At 37.6% G+C, this 20,959-nt stretch overlaps 1 protein-coding gene across 1 annotated transcript in view; it reads left to right on the top strand.

The window, feature by feature from the left end:
* Positions 1–14,658: 14,658 nt before the first annotated feature.
* Positions 14,659–20,959, top strand: part of LOC128365001 (B-cell receptor CD22-like) — a 126,533-nt gene continuing 120,232 nt past the window's right edge. Inside the window, exons 1-2 of the mRNA XM_053325619.1 lie at positions 14,659–14,736; positions 20,780–20,799. Coding sequence (XP_053181594.1) covers positions 14,659–14,736; positions 20,780–20,799 — 98 coding nt within the window. The remainder of the gene's footprint in view (positions 14,737–20,779; positions 20,800–20,959) is intronic.

Below are 20,959 nucleotides of genomic sequence, written 5' to 3' on the forward strand. Positions count from 1 at the left end.
GCATATCAGTCAGTGCAACCTGTAGTAATTGGCTGTAGGTTAGGAAGAGAGTGGATGTCAGGATTAGACTAAAAAACCTGCTTATTTAAGTTAAATAGTGGAAAAGGGGTGAGAAATAGGGATTTTGAGTAAGAAATCTGAGTAGATTTAAGTTTTGTGTTGTTACACTGTGTGAAATATTTTGTTATAAACCAACTAAGTGTTATATTTTCTGAGGTAATTCATTGATTTGCTATAATTTTGGTTAAGGTAATATTGTTTTATATTATGATACTTGTATATATTTGTATTTTTGCTTAATTTCACTTAAAAGGGTAAATATTGTTTTACAAAAAGCAAAAAGTAAAGTCTTGTCTGCCATCAGCTATTTAAAATACAGCATGGTAAAAATGTATATCTACTTCTGTGGTACTTAAAAACTATTTGATTTTCTAGAAACGATTTAATTCAGTTGACAGTGACAGAAGATATACATTGTGTTTTGCATTTTCATAGCATCTAATTTCATTTTCAGCTTTGTTATGCTGATGAAGTTATTAGCTCAGGTTATATAAGTAAGTGACAGATTGTTGACAGATTCCAGGTTGATTGTGTCGATTTGATAGTAATGCCCCAAGGCTCCAGTAGGGGGAGTCGCGCTTCTCTACTTCACTTAATATGCTTAATACACATAAGGGAAGACGATACTTTATTTTCATCCCTCTTCCCTCGCTATTCTACCTATTTTACAGTAATTACCATACAGAAATCATTATAAACATAGCGAGGTGTTGTAGATAATTGTTTTTCTGTCATTGGTTGTCATTATGAGAGAAAGACGGTGAGTTTTATACGTTTATGTTGCTAAAGAGTTTCAAGCTAACTTCATCACTGTGTACTTGACCTACTGTTATCTTCCCGCTGGAGCATCAGACTGTTGTTACGCCTTTGTTTGTATTTGAGACTATCACTGAGATGTTGTACTGTATGTCATTTAAGACTTAATACACACGAGTGAAGACAGGAGCAGTGTGCTGTATTTTCATTCCTCTTTTATAACTATTCTGCCTATTTTAAGGGCGCAGCACTTCCACGTTTGACAGTTTCTTTGTTAGTATGGTATTATAAGTTTCACCCTAAACAGGTAAACCTTCGTGGTAACTAGATTTTTTTTTAAAAACCCAGACACCCATCATTACAGTCTAAAGTCACTCACACTATCTTGGATATAATATAGTGTTGGGGTGCTACATCTGCTGAAATGTTAAAAAGTAAAAAATATTTAAGCAATAAGCGAGACAGTGCGAGTCATTGTTTTCAGTTTTCACATTCCTCATATTCAGGTGTGCAGAAATCTTTTTCCAATGTTCTTTTGATTTTATGTTTCTAATTATCCAAGCAGGTAACCATTGGATTTTATCTGAGCAAACTTTCCAAGAATGCATCATAAAAAAAGAGTATGTATTTTAGAGCAATTTAGCAGCTGAGACTGTTATTTTACCTCTGAAGGAAAATCCCATTCAGATCTATCTCCTGTACTTATTAATTTCATTCAGGATCCTTCATAACATTGGAAGAAAGCAGTAAATTGCATTTACCACATAATTGATTCACCAGTGGGATGTCACCAGTGCTCGACATCCTTCTCACCATATTTTCTTTATTTTGATTTTTGCTAAACTTACAGGACCTATAAAGATGCAAGTAGTGAAGATGATCCTGGGTACATCATAAAACCTTGATAGTAAAACCTGTGAACATGTGGTACCTCCTCACCAGGATCATTTTGTGGAGGAGCTGTGGATATAGTGTCATATTTGTTAATGCTGGGTTAGAAGAAATATACAAATATTTTTCTGTAATCGTAGCTTTGGAGATATCTGAGGAGGAGTCTATCACTTAGATAACAAGTAGTAAGCTTATAATGTGTAAGATATTTTGAAAACACAATGGAGTATTAAAGAGCTTTTATTGAATTACTTGTAATTTCCCACTGCTGCCACGAGATGTCAGTAGTGAGTTCAGTCACGTATCTGTTGTCAGTATTCTAACATTTATCTTGTAAATTGTTTTTACTTCCTTACTCTAACATTACAATTGTCTGTTTTATACCTTCTTTATACATATTACAGCAAATTTTTTTCAGGTATCACAAGTTCAGTGCCATACAATTATGGTATGGCAATTTGTCCTTGTTCATTGGGTAAAATAAAACCAGCTTTTTATCATATGATCTCAATTACAAATAGATTTCTGTATGACTGATATTGGGGGTTTTTTAACTTTATTTCTGTACTGCAATTTTTACTTTCTTGATATTTACAATAAACACTGTGCTGAACATGGGACTTCTTACTTCCCATACTGATGCACTATATCTCTTTGAACTCATGGTGGTGTATCCAGTGTCTCAACATGCACCAGAAGTGTGAGGAGATGCATCAAACCAAATGTCACAAATATGCGTTTTCTTTAGAACTGTGCATAAACTTAAAAAGATGAACATGATAAAAATGTGTCATTATTACTCTTCTTTCTTTAAATTGCTAAAAGGCCAAAACACTCATCTGTTATCCTCTATAATAAAGATCACATTAGGTCTCTAGAAAACAGGAACACTTGGGTGTCACATGCGCCTATACTGCCACTTGGCCCCTCATGCATATTCATAATGATAAGAAAGAGGAAGGAAATGTACCCATTTAAGTTAACACCCTGATATCTGACTTCTGCTCACAGATCACAGAAGACGAGCATCTTAACAGACAACGCCCTTCTCTGTTGTAAGTAGAACAGTTTACTGATATGACTATTACATGTTTTGTACATTATTTGATGTACTTTATTGTCTCTGAAGCCTCACAGAGAGATGAGAGGAGCAGCTATGAGTTTAACAGCAGCAGCGAGTGGATTTGTTGTCTTCCTTCTCTCTGTGTCAGGTACTGTATATCTACATTTACATTGTAGGACATTTAGGTTTCATGTATGTTTGATGCAGTATGATGAATAACTTTTAGAAATGGTAAAAATAATATCAGTAGTCACTGCTGAACGCTGTAATAATAATATATTAAGATGTTCAGCTGTGTCTGCGTCATGAGTAATGGGGGTGGGGCCTGGCTGATATGGTTTGTCCTCCCTCCCTCCATAGATTGTAAGAATCATATATTTTTATTCATGCATATGAATGTATTCATAGTTATGTGATGGTACAGCAATGCACTGAGAATTTTATCTTGTCCTGATGTTTTTAATCTGTTTGTTAATTTCTGCACTCTGCACTGCAGAGCTGGACAACTGTTTTAGCTGTTCCAACTATAAGTTTCCCCTTTCTGTGAAAACTTCTTGACACCTATTTCACTTTAGCCGTTATCAGTAGTTTCCAACACGTCATGTTCTGCATTTCTTTGTGGTTTTCACACCTAATTGAGCAGCAACTTGACCAAAGAACTTACAAAGAGGAAACTAAACAAGACAAGCACAGACTCTCTAATGATTCAGTTTCTTCTTCTCATCCTGTTCAGTAAAACAACTTTAATGTTCACAGCTTCAATATATTCTTGTTTCTTCACTCCACCTTCAGACTATCTGATGTTCTGTCTCAGTGCAGAGAGATTAACTGTAAACAGCATCTAACCAGTTTGTTTGTATGTTAAAAATATCTTTGCCTGTGCATGGAGACATAATACAGAAATAACATAATGAAAGTCGTACAGAAAGCATGGCATCTCTTTTCACTTTTATGCTGACAACAGTCAGATATATGTGCCGCTGAAAAAAAAAAACGCTTTCTCCCTAACACCACTTCTGGCATGTCTTGAAGACATCAAAGCCTGGATGGCCTTGAACTTCCTTAACTTCAACGAGAAAAAAACAGAATTGATGGTGTTTGGTCCCAGTGGCCCTTGTGAACCCCCTCCATTTGACTTGGGTCCTTTGGCAGATTATTTTAAGCCAACAGTCTCAAACTTGGGTTTTAAGATGGACAGTGATTTTAAATTGGATCGGCAAATTAGTGCTGTGGTGAAGTCCAGCTTTTTTCACTTTAGACAGCTGGCAAAAGTAAAGCCCTTCCTCACACTACATTACTTTGAAACAGTAATCCATGCCTTCATCACATCCCGGCTGGATTACTGCAATGCACTTTATTTTGGAGTCAGTCAGTCCTCCCTTGCACGTCTCCAGTTGGTGCAAAATGCAGCCGCTCGCCTCTTAACTGGAGTACGTGAGAGGAAGCACATAACGCCCATCCTGACATCCCTCCACTGGCTACCTGTGCACTTTAGAGTCTATTTTAAGATTCTTTTATTTGTTTTTAAATCTTTTAATGGTCTGGCCCCGCTCTACCTCTCTGAGCTCCTTCACCCCTACGCTCCTGCTCGGTGCCTCAGGTCAGCTGATCTGCTGCTCCTAGAGGTACCGAGGTCAAAGCGGAAGCTTAGAGGGGATAGAGCCTTTTCTGTAGCTGCTCCTAAATTATGGAACGAGCTTCCTTTTAACTATTAGACAAGCCTCCTCACTGTCCATTTTTAAAACTCGTCTTAAAACCCATTTTTATTCCTTGGCTTTCAACCCAGCATGAGACTCTGCTCCTGTTTTAGTCTTTTATGGTTTGTTTGTTTGTTTGTCTTAATTATTGTTTTATTGTTTTTAATTTGTTTTAAAAACAATAAACAATTATTTTAGTATTTATTTCCTGTTAATTGTATTACGTTCCTGTGCTGTTTTATCTATTATGTACAGCACTCTGTTTCAGCTGTGGTTGTGGTTTTAAAGTGCTATACAAATAAAGTTGAGTTGAGTTGAGTTGAGTACAACAGTTATAAAGTGTGGACAAATTAAATTAACATGAGCAAAAACAATGACACAGAAAAAGTCTCAGTGTTAATAAGGTGAAAACAACACTGATGCATCACTGATCTGCTGCTTTAACCGCCCAAAAGTGAAAATTTTACTAATTTTATGTTTGTAAAGTAAAAGCTCGCAGAATGAATGGACTAAAGCTGAAACACTCAGCAGTAACAAATGATAAAATATGATAATCAACAGACAAAATATTTTCTTGTAGTTCAGTTCAAGTTAGATTGATCCACAATGAGGAGCTTTGAATGACAACAACTGAAGATCATATATGTGCCATGATCCACTTTGTCTTATTCACTGATTCTTAACTTGTTATAAATCTGATTGTGGTTTCTGATGTGCTCTGTGTTACAGTGGTACAGGGTCAGAATGACTGGGGAGTGACTTACACTTCTACTCACATCTGTGCCTTAAAAGGATCAACAGTGGTCATAAACTGCATCTACAGATACCCACCCTGGATAAAGAGTACTTATACTACAGTTGATGAAACATTCTGGTTTACTAAAGAGAGCATTAATGAACATGTGGATCTGAGAACGGACTCAGAGTACTCAGGTCGTGTGCAGTATCACTGTGATAAGAACGACTGCACTCTGAGAATCACAGACCTGAGGGAGAGAGACTCAGCTGAGTACAAGTTCAGGTTCACAACAAACCAACCAGGAGGGAAATATACTGGTTCACCTGGAGTCACTTTGACTGTAACGGGTACTGATGAACACAAACACTGACACAGTACATTTAAACAAGTCGATTACAAATTATGGCGAATTAATGATTTTCAGCATTTTGTGTACTAATTAATTCTAGGTTTTTGTTAAATGATCCACCAGTTTAGTTGTTCACTCATATGAATTGTCATTTGAACTATCTCACTTTGTTTTCGTTATATGTGATATACAAATGACAGATCTCTTTTTTTCCTCGCAGAGCCAAATTTACAAGTGCAGGTGAGCAGCGGATCATTTTTCTATCCTACCTGGGCAGAGCTGAAGTGTCACAGCAGCTGTAGTCCTGATCGTTCTTCCTTCATCTGGTACAAGAATGGACAGAAAATTCAGGATAAAACATCTTCTACTTATGGAGATTACTTTCAACCTGCAGACAGCTCTTCCTGTGCTGTACAAGGATTAGAGCGTCATCCTGCTCCTTCAGTGTGTGAGTATCAATCACAGTCTCCCACTAACATAACCTTTAACCTATTGTACTATAGATTGTTTGTACATTTAAAAAGTCTGTTTACTCAAAATACAAAAAACATTTTCTGACTTTCTCTTTTTGTAATAATACAATAGTTACAGTTTCATAAGCACTGATTTTGAACCTTGTGTGCTGTTATTTCAATACAATGAACGTGAATGGAATATTGTTTATTCTACTTAAATTATTTCAAGTTTACATTTGAAAAAACTATTGATCTCTGTGTCCTACAGGAAGACAGTGTCTCTGTTACTTGTTAATCCACAGATGTTGTGGATAGTTTTTACAGCGAATAAATGTTGAGTAGAAAGTTGATCCAATGGAAATTATTAACAGATATGTCTGTAAATTATTCAGAGTAACTGAAACAATTTTCAAACATGATTTTTATTCATAAACTACATTCTGTTCACCTACACTGAAACTGACCGAAAGAATTAACCACACATTGATGGATAAAACAAATAAGAGAGACAATGTGTTTCATGTGATTTAGGTAAACCAGCATTAAGTATTAGAAAAGCTATTAAAGATTCAGGTCATGCACCAGACCTGTGGTAACAGAGCCCTCTTCATAGCTGCCCCCTCCCTCTGAACTCTGACTGCACTGACCTGTCTGTTCAAATCACTGATCAAAATTCACCTTTTCACACCTGCTTTTAATGTGAAATGAATGTCATGTGTTGACTTGTGCTTTTAATGTGTTGTTTCTTAAGATCCTTCAACTTCTGTTCACAATCAATGTATTCTGAAAAGGATTATTTGTAAATAAAATGTATTAATATTATTATTATCATCATATAACTGTCTAGTTTAAAATTAATTTCATCTTTCAGGTGTCCTTGGTCAATCCTGCAACACAGTGATTTACACTGACGGAAGCATCTGTGCCTTCAGAGGCTCATCAGTGGACATTTCCTGCACATACAGCAGTTCTGAATCTATCACATCATCATTCTGGTTCAGTCCTGATCGTAGTCATCAGTGGCAGAATCCCTCACAGCCTGAGGACCTTAGTAAAGACTCCCAGTATGCAGGTCGTGTTCAGGTCCTTGAAACAGAGAGCGGACGCTCCACTCTGAGAATCTCTGACCTGAGAGAGAGCGATTCAGCCCAGTATCACTTCACATTCAAAACAACAAGCTTTGAATGGAGGAGTAGTTTACCTGGAACAACTCTGACTGTCACAGGTACTGATGAACACAAACTATTATTTTTGAAGACTTTCACATAAAATTAATTTTATTATACTGAGTACTTTCTCTCATTTACATTTTTGATTGGGTCTTTCTTCACATATGCAGCTCTCCAGGTGCAGGTGGTCACAATAACAGTCCATCAGTCTCATATGGAGGCAGAGCTGAAATGTCTCAGCAGCTGCAGTCCAGAAGGTCGTATTTCTTACGTCTGGTTCAAGAACGGACAGAAAATGATGAAGGAGGAAACTTCTGTTTATTCAGGGCAGTTTAATCCTGTTGACAACATCTCCTGTGCTTTGAAAGGACATGAGGATTACCGTTCTCCTTCAGTGTGTGAGTTTACCTAACTATGTCACTAACACAATGTAAAGATGTTTCCAAGGTAACAGGCAGTTGATTTTAATATGAACAGCAACGAGGGAATAAACTTTCACTCCTCACTTTGAGTCAAACATTTGCTTCTTAGATTGTCTCAGTTATTCCACTGTTGACCAACAATGTTTGTCCTCCAGATGCTCTAAAGCTTCCCTCTGTGTCAGTGAGTCCCTCTGGTGAAATCAATGAGGGCAGTTCAGTGACTCTGACCTGTAGCATTGATGCTAATCCAGCAGCTAATTACACCTGGTACAAGAAGAATGTAAATCCAGACCTTCAACCTCTCAGTAAAGAACCACAGCTTGTCTTCAGCTCCATCCAGTCCTCTGACTCTGGAGAGTATTACTGTACAGCTGAGAACCTGCTCGGGAAGAGGACGTCTGAATACATTTTAGTTGATGTGAAATGTGAGTAAAACAGATTCAATTAAACAAACAGACTAAATTTGTCCAAAATGGTATTAACCACAGTGAGAGTTTCTGGTCATACCTGCTTCACAGTCTGTAGCTGTAGTTCACTGAGCAGCACCAGATTTTGAATTTTGGCACCCAGATTCAAACTATCACCACCTGTCTGCCAGACCCCCTTCGAAGCTGCTACACACAGCTATTAATTGCTTATGATTTAAATACCCTATGCACTATATGTGTAACTGCAGTAACACATACTTGACCTAGAGTAAACTCTGTTAACACATCTCCTCCAGGTGGTCCAAAGCTTCTCTCTGTGTCAGTGAGTCCCTCTGATGAAATCAATGAGGGCAGTTCAGTGACTCTGACCTGTAGCAGTGATGCTAACCCAGCAGCTAATTACACCTGGTACAAGAAGAATGTAAATCCAGACCTTCAACCTCTCAGTAAAGAACCACAGCTTGTCTTCAGCTCCATCCAGTCTTCTGACTCTGGAGAGTATTACTGTACAGCTGAGAACCAGCTGGAGAAGAGGACATCTGAATACATCATTATTGATGTGAAATGTGAGTTCAACAAATTATCAGCCTTGTTAAAAGAAAACTGGGAGAGATTTGTCTGACTGTTTCTGCTTCCTTACTAATACAGCCCTTCCTCATTTTATTGTTAATTCATATTAATATATCTCCTCCAGATGCTCCAAAGCTTCCCTCTGTGTCAGTGAGTCCTTCTGGTGAAATAGTGGAGGGCAGTTCAGTGAATCTGACCTGTAGCAGTGATGCTAACCCAGCAGCTAATTACACCTGGTACAAGGAGAATGAAGACTCACCACAAGCATCAGGACAGATCTTCACCATCACTGATGTCAGACCTGAACACAGTGGGAATTATTCCTGTGAAGCCCAGAACAGAAGAGGACATCATAACTCCACCTTACATCTAATGGTTCTGAAAGGTAAGTTTTTCCATTCAGCTACATGCACACTGCACTCAGACTCATTACACACCATGTGATGTGATGCAGGGGGAGTTTGTGTTTGTGTGATTCAGTGCTGACAGAAGAAATCAGCTGATTGCAAATCCTGGTGAAGAAATATCTGAGCAAGAAAAAACTGAATTTACTTTTAGTGTGTTTCTTATTCACAAGTTATATTTCAAAGGATTATGTGACCTCTGATTAGGCTGAAGTGATGCAGACTTGTAATATTTAACTATTGGAGAGAGGAATGTGCTCATGAATATAAGCAGCCAAGGTGAGATTCCTTCACTGCTTTGCTTCACTCTATGAGCTAAATAGTACAAATATTGAGCTGCTGCATTGTTTCATTTGGTGGAGGAAGTTGAGTATTCAGACACATCAGATCAAGAAAAGGTTTTGGGACAAACTTTGGACACACTGGAGGAGTTAAATCTCCAGCTGGTGGTGGAGAAATTGGAGTTTCTGCTGAAAGACTGTTTTTCAATGTAATTTGTCTCTTTTATAATTTATAATTCTTGTCTCAAATGCAGGAACTTGTAAGAATGATGTCAGGAATTTAACATATTTCACAACAGCACCCTCTACTGGGACAATTGACATTTGTTATCTGTCACTCAGCAATGCATCACACACCACCAGCTGTGCTGAGTGAGGAAGCTGCAGGAAGAGAGGAGAGCTCACTGTAGCTGCTTACACTGTGTTTTTACTTTTACTTGCAGGATTCGTAAATCCAGATTTTTACACTTATTCTAGTTAATGCCCTAATTTATCTCAGGCATCACAGTCGAGCTAGATGGATAAATCTGCAAGTCTGATTTCTGGTTTATAATAGCTCATTGCAAATATATCCATACTGATACATCAGAATGACGTCAGTGTCAGTCTAAAGAGTTTCAGCTGAACTATTAAACATACTGCAGGCCGACAGGCTGCTAGATAATCCAGCTGTATTGAGCTGTAAAAAAAAACAAAAAGGTCATAATACAGTATACACACATGAGCTGCAGGCCTGGATGTGTTTTCTGTTTATTATTATTATTATTATTTCCAAATTTATTTGCACATACAACTTATTTGCCTTGGTGTTGTAGTGTGTAACAATCAAAATATGCAAGTTAAGAGAAAGTACCACATGTAACATAATGATAAATAATATAAAATAGAAAGTTACAATAAAACTGTTAAAATATATTCTAAACTGAAAAGAGCTGTTAGAGTTAAAAAAAATAATACAACTGAATATAACATGCTAAACATGCTGTAACACCATGATTAACTGTCAGTGTTTTCTTATAGCTCTCAATTCCCCAGGAACAGGAAAACCAATCATTGCTGGAGGAACAGCTGCTGTTCTCCTGCTTATCATAATCCTCTCTGTCTTCCTATGGATGAGGTAAGCAGTTCTGTTTCATTGAATCATTGTTCAAAATTCAGTCATTTGTGTGTTTAATTAATTCTCCTCACCAGGAAAAAGAGAGCCTCCAATCAATCATCTGAAGCTGAGGAGAAACCAGACGACAGAGAGAGGGTGAGGAGGGAGAGTTATACTATTCTATCCTGGTTTCACACTTCCACACTCACTATCTTAAAGTGACACTAGAAAACTCATCTGACTGTGAAGCTCTTCATGTTGTTATTTAATAATCCACAGCCGGAGCAAGATAACACTCTGTACGCTAGCCTGGACTTGTCCAACAACCAGGAAGATTCTCTCTACTCCGACCTCAGATCAGATCAGCTCCACAGACACATGGAGGAACAAGAAGTTCCCGAGTACGCTGCTGTTAACTTTAACAGAGCTGGTAATGCTCCAAGGTGAGCAGCTCTTCACACAAGAACACAGTAGCAACAGTCGTTTTCAGTTGTTACATCTGCCTGTTACGTCTTTATTATTACAAATGTATAATTTAATGTATTATCTTCAGATTGACCTGATTTATTGTTTTAATTTCCCCTCTCAGAACCAGAGGTCAGCAAACTGGGGAAGATCCAGCTGCACTGTACAGCACAGTCAACAAAATATGAACATATCAGCAATCTCACCTTTGTTTGTTTTTTATTTTTTATTACCTCAGCAATCTGAAGTAAGGAAAAAAGAAAAGCTCCAATACATTTGTAATTTACTGTTTTAATATTCATTTAAAGGGAACAATTGTGCTTTTGCTTACTCTCAGTCATGTATCTAATGTCACAGTGTCAGATGTTCATGTTAAAAGTGGCTGACATGTCAAATAATGAGTCAAACATATATAGAAGTAATCCCTGTGAGTTTATAAATATCTTTCAGCCCAAGCTGACAAATGGCTTTAGTGTCAAAATTATATTTACTGAGACCATAATTTACCAAATGAACATCACGCTGTATTGAAGAAGACTTGAAGGGAGCAATTGAGACCATAAACTCATTGTCAATGCTTTTTTGGAGCCAGTGGAGTCGCCCCCTGCTGGCCATTGCAGAGATTGCAGTTTTTTTTTACCTGGAACTACCCACTTCATGTTAATCAGTGTCACCTGTGTTAAATGACTGTAAATTAGGAAGAGAATGGAAATCGGGATTGGACCAGAAAACCTGTCTACTGAAGTTACAATCGTTATAGTGGAAATGGGTGAGAAAGAATTGATATTGATGAATTAATCTGAGTTAGTTAAGTTTTGTGCTGTTTTATTTTGTGAAATATTTTGGTATAACGAATTAAGTGTTGTATATTTTCTCTGGTAATTAATTGATTTTGGTTTTAGTTAATATTGTAATAATATCTTATATCTGTTCTTTTGTGCTGATTTATTTCTCACTGCTGCAGAGGGCGACAGCGTGCAGAAAGTTTCTGCTTTAAATATAGTTTTTGTGTATTTTCAAGGATCTGAATGTATTTACCAGCTATGAAGGCAAATAAAATGTAAACCCTATCTTTAAATCTGTTTCTTTTGTGCTGATTTAATTCTCACTTTCCTGCATTGTAATTGTTTAATATAATTTGGGATGTTGGTAAAATGAAGATGCATAGAAAGAGTTTGTATTTAACACAAGACATTAATTGTCGTGTTAGCTGTTTATCCTCTTTTCAGTGCATTTAAACTCTTTGGGGTCACTCAGTGAAGCAGAATGTGTGGAAGTTTACTGAGTATGAAGCCTTTTCAGTATAACAGTCCATATTTCTTGGTGACAGCTTTAGATCACTGACTGAATCATTTTCATACTTAGACACCTCGACTGTGAGAGTTTGTTCAACTACTGTACATTAAGGTCACCAATGTGAACAATCAATGCTTCTGAAACTGAACCTCTAACTGTAATGATTAATGAATTTAATGTTAAGGGTAAAAATGAAATGCCACTCAATCATATAAAATGAAAAGTACTAAAATTAAATCTAAATGTGTGTAAACAATCAGTGATGGATGGTAAATTGTTGTCTCAGGGTTGTGATTCAGTATCTCTGATGTTTCACTGCCATCTAGTGGTGAAGCTTCGGTGTTGCAGATTCAGGCTTCATCACTGAGGTCTTCCTCCACTGTCTGCTTTAAAGTCTCAGTTCACCTGACTAACAACAAACAACAAACATATTTTTTCCCTTAGTTCCTGCAGTGTCTAGCCCTGCAAGTAGTTTTGGATTCATTTTGCTGTCAAACTGTGAGATATGGGTGTGGTTCTATTTTTCATTTAATTTTTTCTCTTTTTTTATTAAAAAAACAAAATCTGAGAGTGAAGAGTTAGGAAGAAGTTAATTACCAGACCTCTGTAGCCAACTCCTCATCTCTGCTAGAGTCCAGCATTTCATTAGCTGCTACTAACATAACAGACCAAAATCTCCAACTGAAGTGTTGATGATGTAGTTGCTTTGTGGGTAATGTAGGCACTTGTATAATACAACACACACTTAATTAAATACATTCTACACAGAAGAAAAATGCTAAATATCTGATATATTTATCAGGGGCAATGACAATATATGCAATATCCATCTTTTTGGTTTTGATGCATGAGCTAATCCTTATGGCAATGGCATTTTGGTCACACCATGTAACCCAGATGACTCTAATCCATAACCTCAGATTTATCCCAAATATGTAATAATCTGTTAGGTATGTGAAGGGCAGTATGCCAGTGTCACGGGGTAACAATAATTCTGGTGGTGGGATTAGTGGTGACACTGTTTTCTTAATTGCCTACACAGGAGACAGGGTAGTAACCATGTGGTTGGGGTGGCAACTGGCAAGGCGGGGTTTTCAACAGGTAAAGAGGAGGAAGAGACGCCACGGTACGGGTGCGAAGAGGACGCAAAGGAAGAGAAGTTCAGCCTACGGCATGACAACAATCACCGCATCGATCTGGCTCCTCTGCGCCGACCGGAAGTAACAGCAAGAGTCCACTAGCTGACCAGAGGAAAAGAAAGGGAGACGTATCGCGGGAAGTGTGGAGGGGTTGAGGCAGGCTTCACCCCTCCTCCGAGCTAAGTACCGCTTTTTATTCACTCCCTTCTCATTTATCCCAAACGTACCAATATAGAGGAAGGACAAGAGACGCCCCTTAGTTTTGTTTATTTGTTTGGATTTTATTTGCATGCTTTGCTTTTTATATATTGTTTTTACTTGGTTTGTTGCTGTGGTTTAATTGCATGTGTGTGTTTCCCTTGGTTTAAGTTGTATTGTGTTCCGAGGGGTCTCTTAGTCTAGAACACGTGTATTGATTTTATCCTTTTTATGTGTTAGTCAGAGGTGTCTGGGAGCAATGGCGTGGCTAAGAGAGCTAAGAAGGAGAGCTAACCCAGAAGACTGTTGTTGGACGGAAGGAGCTGCATTGCGACTGACCTGCATCTCCCGCACCAGCTTCAGCCTACTCCATGCAAATTAGTGAACTTTTATTTATTGACACTTTTTATAATCATCCTTTTTTAAAGCATTTAATTGCCATTGTTTTATCAACTTTAGCTGACTCTGTTTTTAGTTAATAAATAGTGTAAAAACCTCTACTGCCTATTGTTTGGTCTGCAGCTAATCAGTCCTCACACACACTCGTGACACCAGCACTTCACTAGACACAGTTCGCACTAGATTGAGGTGTGGACTTTTGACAGTTTAATATCTATTAAATTGTGGTCAGGTGAAACATACGAAAGTTTGAAACAATTTATAGCCTCGGGCTTATTATTTCTGGTATGCGTTATCAAACAGGTGGTGCAGTTTGTGAAAATTTAAATATCAATATAGAGCCTAAAATTAAAATAAATAAGACATTGGAAAACATATTTTCTAATCCAGTCGTAGTTTGATAGGTCTACCACTAGATGGTGGGAACGAGTTGTGTTTTACTGACAGCAAATCTATTCTAGCATTTTGTACAGCTCTTTTCCTCTTTAGCACTTTTCTTTCCAGAAGGGTGGAGAGGGCGGAGACTCCTACATGAAGTAAATCCTACAGGCCCACTCTCAGGATGATCTATAGTCTGTGAATGGTAAAGTGTCCAAAAAGCATGTAAACAGAACTCTTATTATAAATATAGTAAACACATCAGCCATCTTGTAGATCCATACGAACTGCAGACTGAATGACTCAAATGCCAATTCTATACACTTTCTCATTTTTCTATGTGAGAATGACGGGTGGATTGTTGCAGCATGACCGGTAACGCAGGTGTTCCTGTTAGACATTAATGGTGAAGAAAGAGCTGATCCTGAAGGTGAAGCTCTGTTTGCCAGTCTACATTCAAACCCTCAACTATGGTCACAAGGTTTGGGTAGTGACCGAAAAAATTTGATCACGGATACAAGCAGACAAAATGAGTTTTCTCCAAAGAGTGTGCAAGTTCAGCCTTAAAGAATCTCAGTTCTATCACACTTTGCTGAATGTCACATTATCCATGTATTGCAGTGGCTGATATACAATAAACAGCCAGCTTCCACAACGTCTCTGTAGTTGTCAACATGATTTCAGTTCCTTCTCACTGCTGCAGAGGGCGACAGTGTGCAGAAAGTTTCAGATTTTATTAAATTATCCAGTATCTCTGATGTTTCACTGTCCTCTAGTGGTGAAACTTCAGTGTTGCAGATTCAGGCTTTATCACTGAGGTCTCCCTCCACTGTCTGCTTTAAAGGCTCAGTTCACCTGAATAACAAACATATTTTCTCACTTTCCTCCTAAATACACAATCTACCAGATAAAACAATTTTTATTGTATTGTTCATTTAAACTGTGTCATGGTTCACAGGTCAAACAAATGAACTGTAGAGAGCATCTGTGCATCTTTACACAGCAGAAGGACTGATTTCTGATGAGCTCTGTGTTACAGTCAGAGTGATTGTGAATGAGTGAGTTTACATCTGTAGATATAAAACATGTTATGATCTAATTTGAACACATATCTCATATTTGTATTTGTTCTATACATACAATAAACACTGTGCTCAGCATGTTACTTCTTACTTCCCATACTGATGCACTACATCTCTTTGAACTCATGGTGGTGTATTCAGTGTCTCAACATGCACCAGAAATGTGAGTAGATGCATCAAACCAAATGTCACACATATGTAAGGTGTTTTCTTTAGACAGTGAACTGTCCACACACTTAAAAACATGAAGATGTTAAAAAAGTGTTATTATTTCTCTTATCTCTTTAAATTGCTAAAAGGCCAGAACACTGGTGTCTTTTTTTTAATCTCTACAAAGATCACATTAGGTCTCTAGAAAACAGGAACACTTGGGTGTCACATACGCCTATAGTGTCACTTGGCCCCTCATACATATTCATAATAATAAGAAAGAGGAAGGAAATGTACTCATTTAACATCCTGATATCTGACTTCTGTTCACAGATCACAGAGGATGAGCATCTTAACAGACAACGTCCTTCTCTGTTGTAAGTAGAATAGTTTTTAATCTCTGTATCACTTTTTGATGAACTTTAATTTGTGTTTGTTTCTTTATACATACATTAAATACTGTGCTCAGCATTTGACATCTTACTTCCCATACTGATGCACTACATCTCTTTGAACTCATGGTGGTGTATTCAGTGTCTCAACATGCACTAGAAGTGTGAGTAGATGCATCAAACCAAATGTCACACATCGGTCACATATGTCACGTATTTCTTTACACGCTGAACTGTTCCCACGATATCAAGTAATTTAACATCCTGATATCTGACTTCTGCTCACAGATCACAGACGACGAGCATCTTAACAGACAGCGTCCTTCTCTGTTGTAAGTAGAAAAGTTTACTGATATGATTATTACATGTTGTTTACATTATTTGATGTATTTTATTGTCTCTGAAGCCTCACAGAGAGATGAGAGGAGCAGCTATGAGTTTAACAGCAGCAGCGAGTGGATTTGTTGTCTTCCTTCTCTCTGTGTCAGGTACTGTATATCTACATTTACATTGTAGGACGTTTAGGTTTGATGTAAGTTTGATGCAGTATGATGAGAGTAACTTTTAAAAGTGTCAGTATATATAATATAATATTGCTATTCACTGCTGAACACTTTAATAATATATTAAGATGTTGAGCTGTGTCTGTGTCATGAGTGGTGGGGGTGGGGCCTGGCTAATATGGTCTGTCCTCCCTCTTTCCATAGATTGTAAGAATCATATATTTTTATTCATGCATATGAATATATTCATAGTTATGTGACGGTACAGCAATGCACTGAGAATTGTATCTTGTCCTGATGTTTTTAATGATGTTTGTTAATTTCTGCACTCTGTACTGTAGAGCTGGACAACTGTTGTAGCTGTTACAACCACAACAGTTTCCCCTTTCTGTGAAAACGTCTTGACACCTATTTTATTTTAGTTGCTATCAGTAGTTTCCAACACGTCATGTTCTTTGTGGTTTTCACACTTAATTGAGCAGCAACTTGACCAAAGAACTTACAAAGAGGAAGCTAAACAAGACAAGTACAGACTCTCTAATGATTCAGTTTCTTCTTCTCATCCTGTTCAGTAAAACAACATTAATGTTCACAGCTTCAATATATTCTTGTTCCTTCACTGCACCTTCAGACTGTCTGATGTTCTGTCTCAGTGCAGAGAGATTAACTGTAAACAGCATATAACCAGTTTGTTTGTATGTTAAAAATATCTTTGGACATTTCTATGCCTGTGCATGGAGGCATAATACAAAAATAACATAATGAAAGTCATACAACAGTTACAAAGTGTGGACAAATTAAATTAACATGAAAAAAACAATGACACAGAAAAGGTCTCGTTGTTAATAAGGTGAAAATAACACTGATGCATTACTGATCTGCTGCTTTAACCGCCCAAAAGTGACATTTTTACTCATTTTATGTTTGTAAAGTAAAAGCTTTCAGAATGAATGGTCTAAAGCTGAAACACTCAGCAGTAACAAATGATAAAATATAATAATCAACAGATAAAATACTTTATTCTAGTTCAGTTCTAGTTAGATTGATGCACGATGAGAAGCTCTGAATGACAACAACTGAAGATCATATTGGTGCCATGATCCACTTTGTCTTATTCACTGATTCTTAACTTGTTATAAATCTGATTGTGGTTTCTGATGTGCTCTGTGTTACAGTGGTACAGGGTCAGGATGACTGGGGAGTGACTTACACTTCTACTCACATCTGTGCCTTAAAAGGATCAACAGTGGACATAAACTGCACCTACAGATACCCATCCAGGATAAATAACCGTGATACTGCAGTTGATGAAACATTCTGGTTTAAAGGGAGTAATAATGAACCTGTGGATCTGAGAACAGACTCAGAGTACGCAGGTCGTGTGCAGTATCACTGTGATAAGAATGACTGCACTCTGAGAATCACAGACCTGAGAGAGACAGACTCAGCTGTGTACAAGTTCAGGTTCATAACAAACCAACCAGGAGGGAAATATACTGGTGTACCTGGAGTCACTTTGACTGTCACAGGTAACATTTGGAAGATCTTTGTTTCAAATGGTTACTATATTTGAAATGTCACTTTGAATGTTTCATTGGGTATGAATATGAATCGTCCGTTCTTTCTTCACATATCCAGATCTCCAGGTGAAGGTGATCCCATCAACAATCAATTCTTCCTCAGCAGAGCTGAAGTGTCACAGCAGTTGTCGTCTACCTGACGGTTCGTCCTTCATCTGGTACAAGAATGGACAGAATATTAGTGGAGAAACATCTTCTACTTATTCAGCCAAGTTCAATAATGCAGACAGCTATTCCTGTGCTGTTACAGGATATGAGGATTTCCCCTCTCCTTCAGTTTGTGAGTTTTCTTTACAGTCTTTCACTAACATAACAGCATCTTATGAAGCCTTTAATCTAAAGTACTGTACAATGACTTCTTGTATTTCTAGTATGAGTGACCCCACTGCCTCACTTGTTATTGACACCATGTTTTTCTCATTGAGCTCTACTGTTATCAGTATCAATACAATACAACCTGCTCCGTGTTACTAAACAGAAATATGTAGTTTTAAAAGTTTAGTAATATTTTATCCTGCCTATTAGAGAAACTCATGTGAAACACACACTCACACACAGTACAAGTAATTAAAACTTTGCTGTCTTTAAATAAATTTTATCTTTCAGGTGTCCATGGTCAATCCTGCAACAGAGTGATTTACACTGACAGAAGCATCTGTGCCTCCAGAGGCTCATCAGTGGACATTTCCTGCACATACAGCAGTTATGAATCTATCACATCATCATTCTGGTTCAGTCCTGATCGTAGTCATCAGTGGCAGGATCCCTCACAGCCTGAGGACCTTAGTAAAGACTCCCAGTATGCAGGTCGTGTTCAGCTCCTTAAAACAGAGAGCGGACGCTCCACTCTGAGAATCTCTGACCTGAGAGAGAGCGATTCAGCCCAGTATCACTTCACATTCAAAACAAGAAGCTTTGAATGGGGGAGTAGTTTACCTGGAACAACTCTGACTGTCACAGGTACTGATGAACACAAACACTGACACAGTACATTTAAACAAGCTGATTAGAAATTATGGCAAATTAATGATTTTCATCATTTTGTGTACTAATTTATTCTGTTAAATGATCCAGTTTAGTTGTTCACTCATATGAATTGTCATTTGAACTGTCTCGCTTTGTTTTCGTTATTTGTGATGTACAAATGATGTGTCTCTTTTTTTCCTCACAGAGCCAAATTTACAAGTGCAGGTGAGCGGCGGATCATTTTTCTATCCTTCCTGGGCAGAGCTGAAGTGTCACAGCAGCTGTCGTCTACCTGATCGTTCTTCCTTCATCTGGTACAAGAATGGACAGAAAATTCAGGATCAAACATCTTATACTTATGAAGGGTACTTTCAACCTGCAGACAGCTCTTCCTGTGCTGTAGAAGGATTTGAGCATCATCCTTCTCCTTCAGTGTGTGAGTATAAATCACAGTCTCCCACTAACATAACCTTTAACCTATTGTACTATATATTGTATGTACATTTAAAAAGTCTGTTTACTCAAAATACAAAAAACATTTTGTGACTTTCTCTTTTGTTAATAATACAATAGTTACAGTTTCATAAGCCCTGATTTTGAACCTTGTGTGCTGCTATTTCAATACAATGAACGTGAATGGAATATTGTTTATTCTACTTAAATTATTTCAAGTTTACATTTGAAAAAAACTATTGATCTCTGTGTCCCACAGGAAGACAGTGTCTCTGTTACTTGTTAATCCACAGATGTTGTGGATAGTTTTTACAGCGAATAAATGTTGAGTAGAAAGTTGATCCAATGGAAAATATATGTCTGTAAATTATTCAGAGTAACTGAAACAATTTTCAAACATGATTTTTATTCATAAACTACATTTTGTTCACCTACACTGAAACTGACCTAACGAATTAACCACACATTGATAGATAAAACAAATAAGAGAGACAATGTGTTTTTTTGATTTAGGTGAACCAGCATTAAGTATTAGAAAAGCTATTAAAGATTCAGGTCACGCACCAGACCTGTGGTAACAGAGCCTTCTTCATAGCTGCCCCTGTACTAACCTGTCTGTTCAAATCACTGATCAAAATTCACCTTTTCAGACCTGCTTTTAATGTGAAATGAATGTCATGTGTTAACTTGTGCTTTTAATGTGTTGTTTCTTAAGATCCTTTAACTTCTGTTCAGAATCAATGTATTCTGAAAAGGATTATTTGTAAATAAAAATTATGATCATGATTATCATCATCATAACTGTCTTATTTTAAATTAATTTTATCTTTCAGGTGTCCGTGGTCAATCCTGCAACAGAGTGATTTACACTGACGGAAGCATCTGTGCCTTCAGAGGCTCATCAGTAGACATTTCCTGCACATACAGCAGTTCTGAATCTATCACATCATCATTCTGGTTCAGTCCTGATCGTAGTCATCAGTGGCAGAATCCCTTACAGCCTGAGGACCTTAGTAAAGACTCCCAGTATGCAGGTCGTGTTCAGCTCCTTGAAACAGAGAGTGGACGCTCCACTCTGAGAATCTCTGACCTGAGAGAGAGCGATTCAGCCCAGTATCACTTCACATTCAAAACAAGAAGCTTTGAATGGAGGAGTAGTTTACCTGGAACAACTCTGACTGTCACAGGTACTGATGAACACAAACACTGACACAGTACATTTAAACAAGTCGATTACAAATGAATGGAGTGATTGGCTGAACTAATGGAGATTAATTTAATTTGTTGTTAAATGATCCACCAGTTTAGTTGGTCACTCATATGAATTGTCATTTGAACTGTCTCGCTTTGTTTTCGTTATTTGTGATGTACAAATGATGTCTCTTTTTTTCCTCACAGAGCCAAATCTACAAGTGCAGGTAAGCAGCACATCATTATTCTCTTCCTGGGCAGAGCTGAAGTGTCACAGCAGCTGTCGTCTACCTGATCATTCTTCCTTCATCTGGTACAAGAATGGACAGAAAATTCAGGATAAAACATCTTCTACTTATGGAGATTACTTTCAACCTGCAGACAGCT

Source organism: Scomber japonicus, chromosome 2 (genome assembly GCF_027409825.1).
Source record: "Scomber japonicus isolate fScoJap1 chromosome 2, fScoJap1.pri, whole genome shotgun sequence".
NCBI lineage: Eukaryota > Metazoa > Chordata > Actinopteri > Scombriformes > Scombridae > Scomber > Scomber japonicus.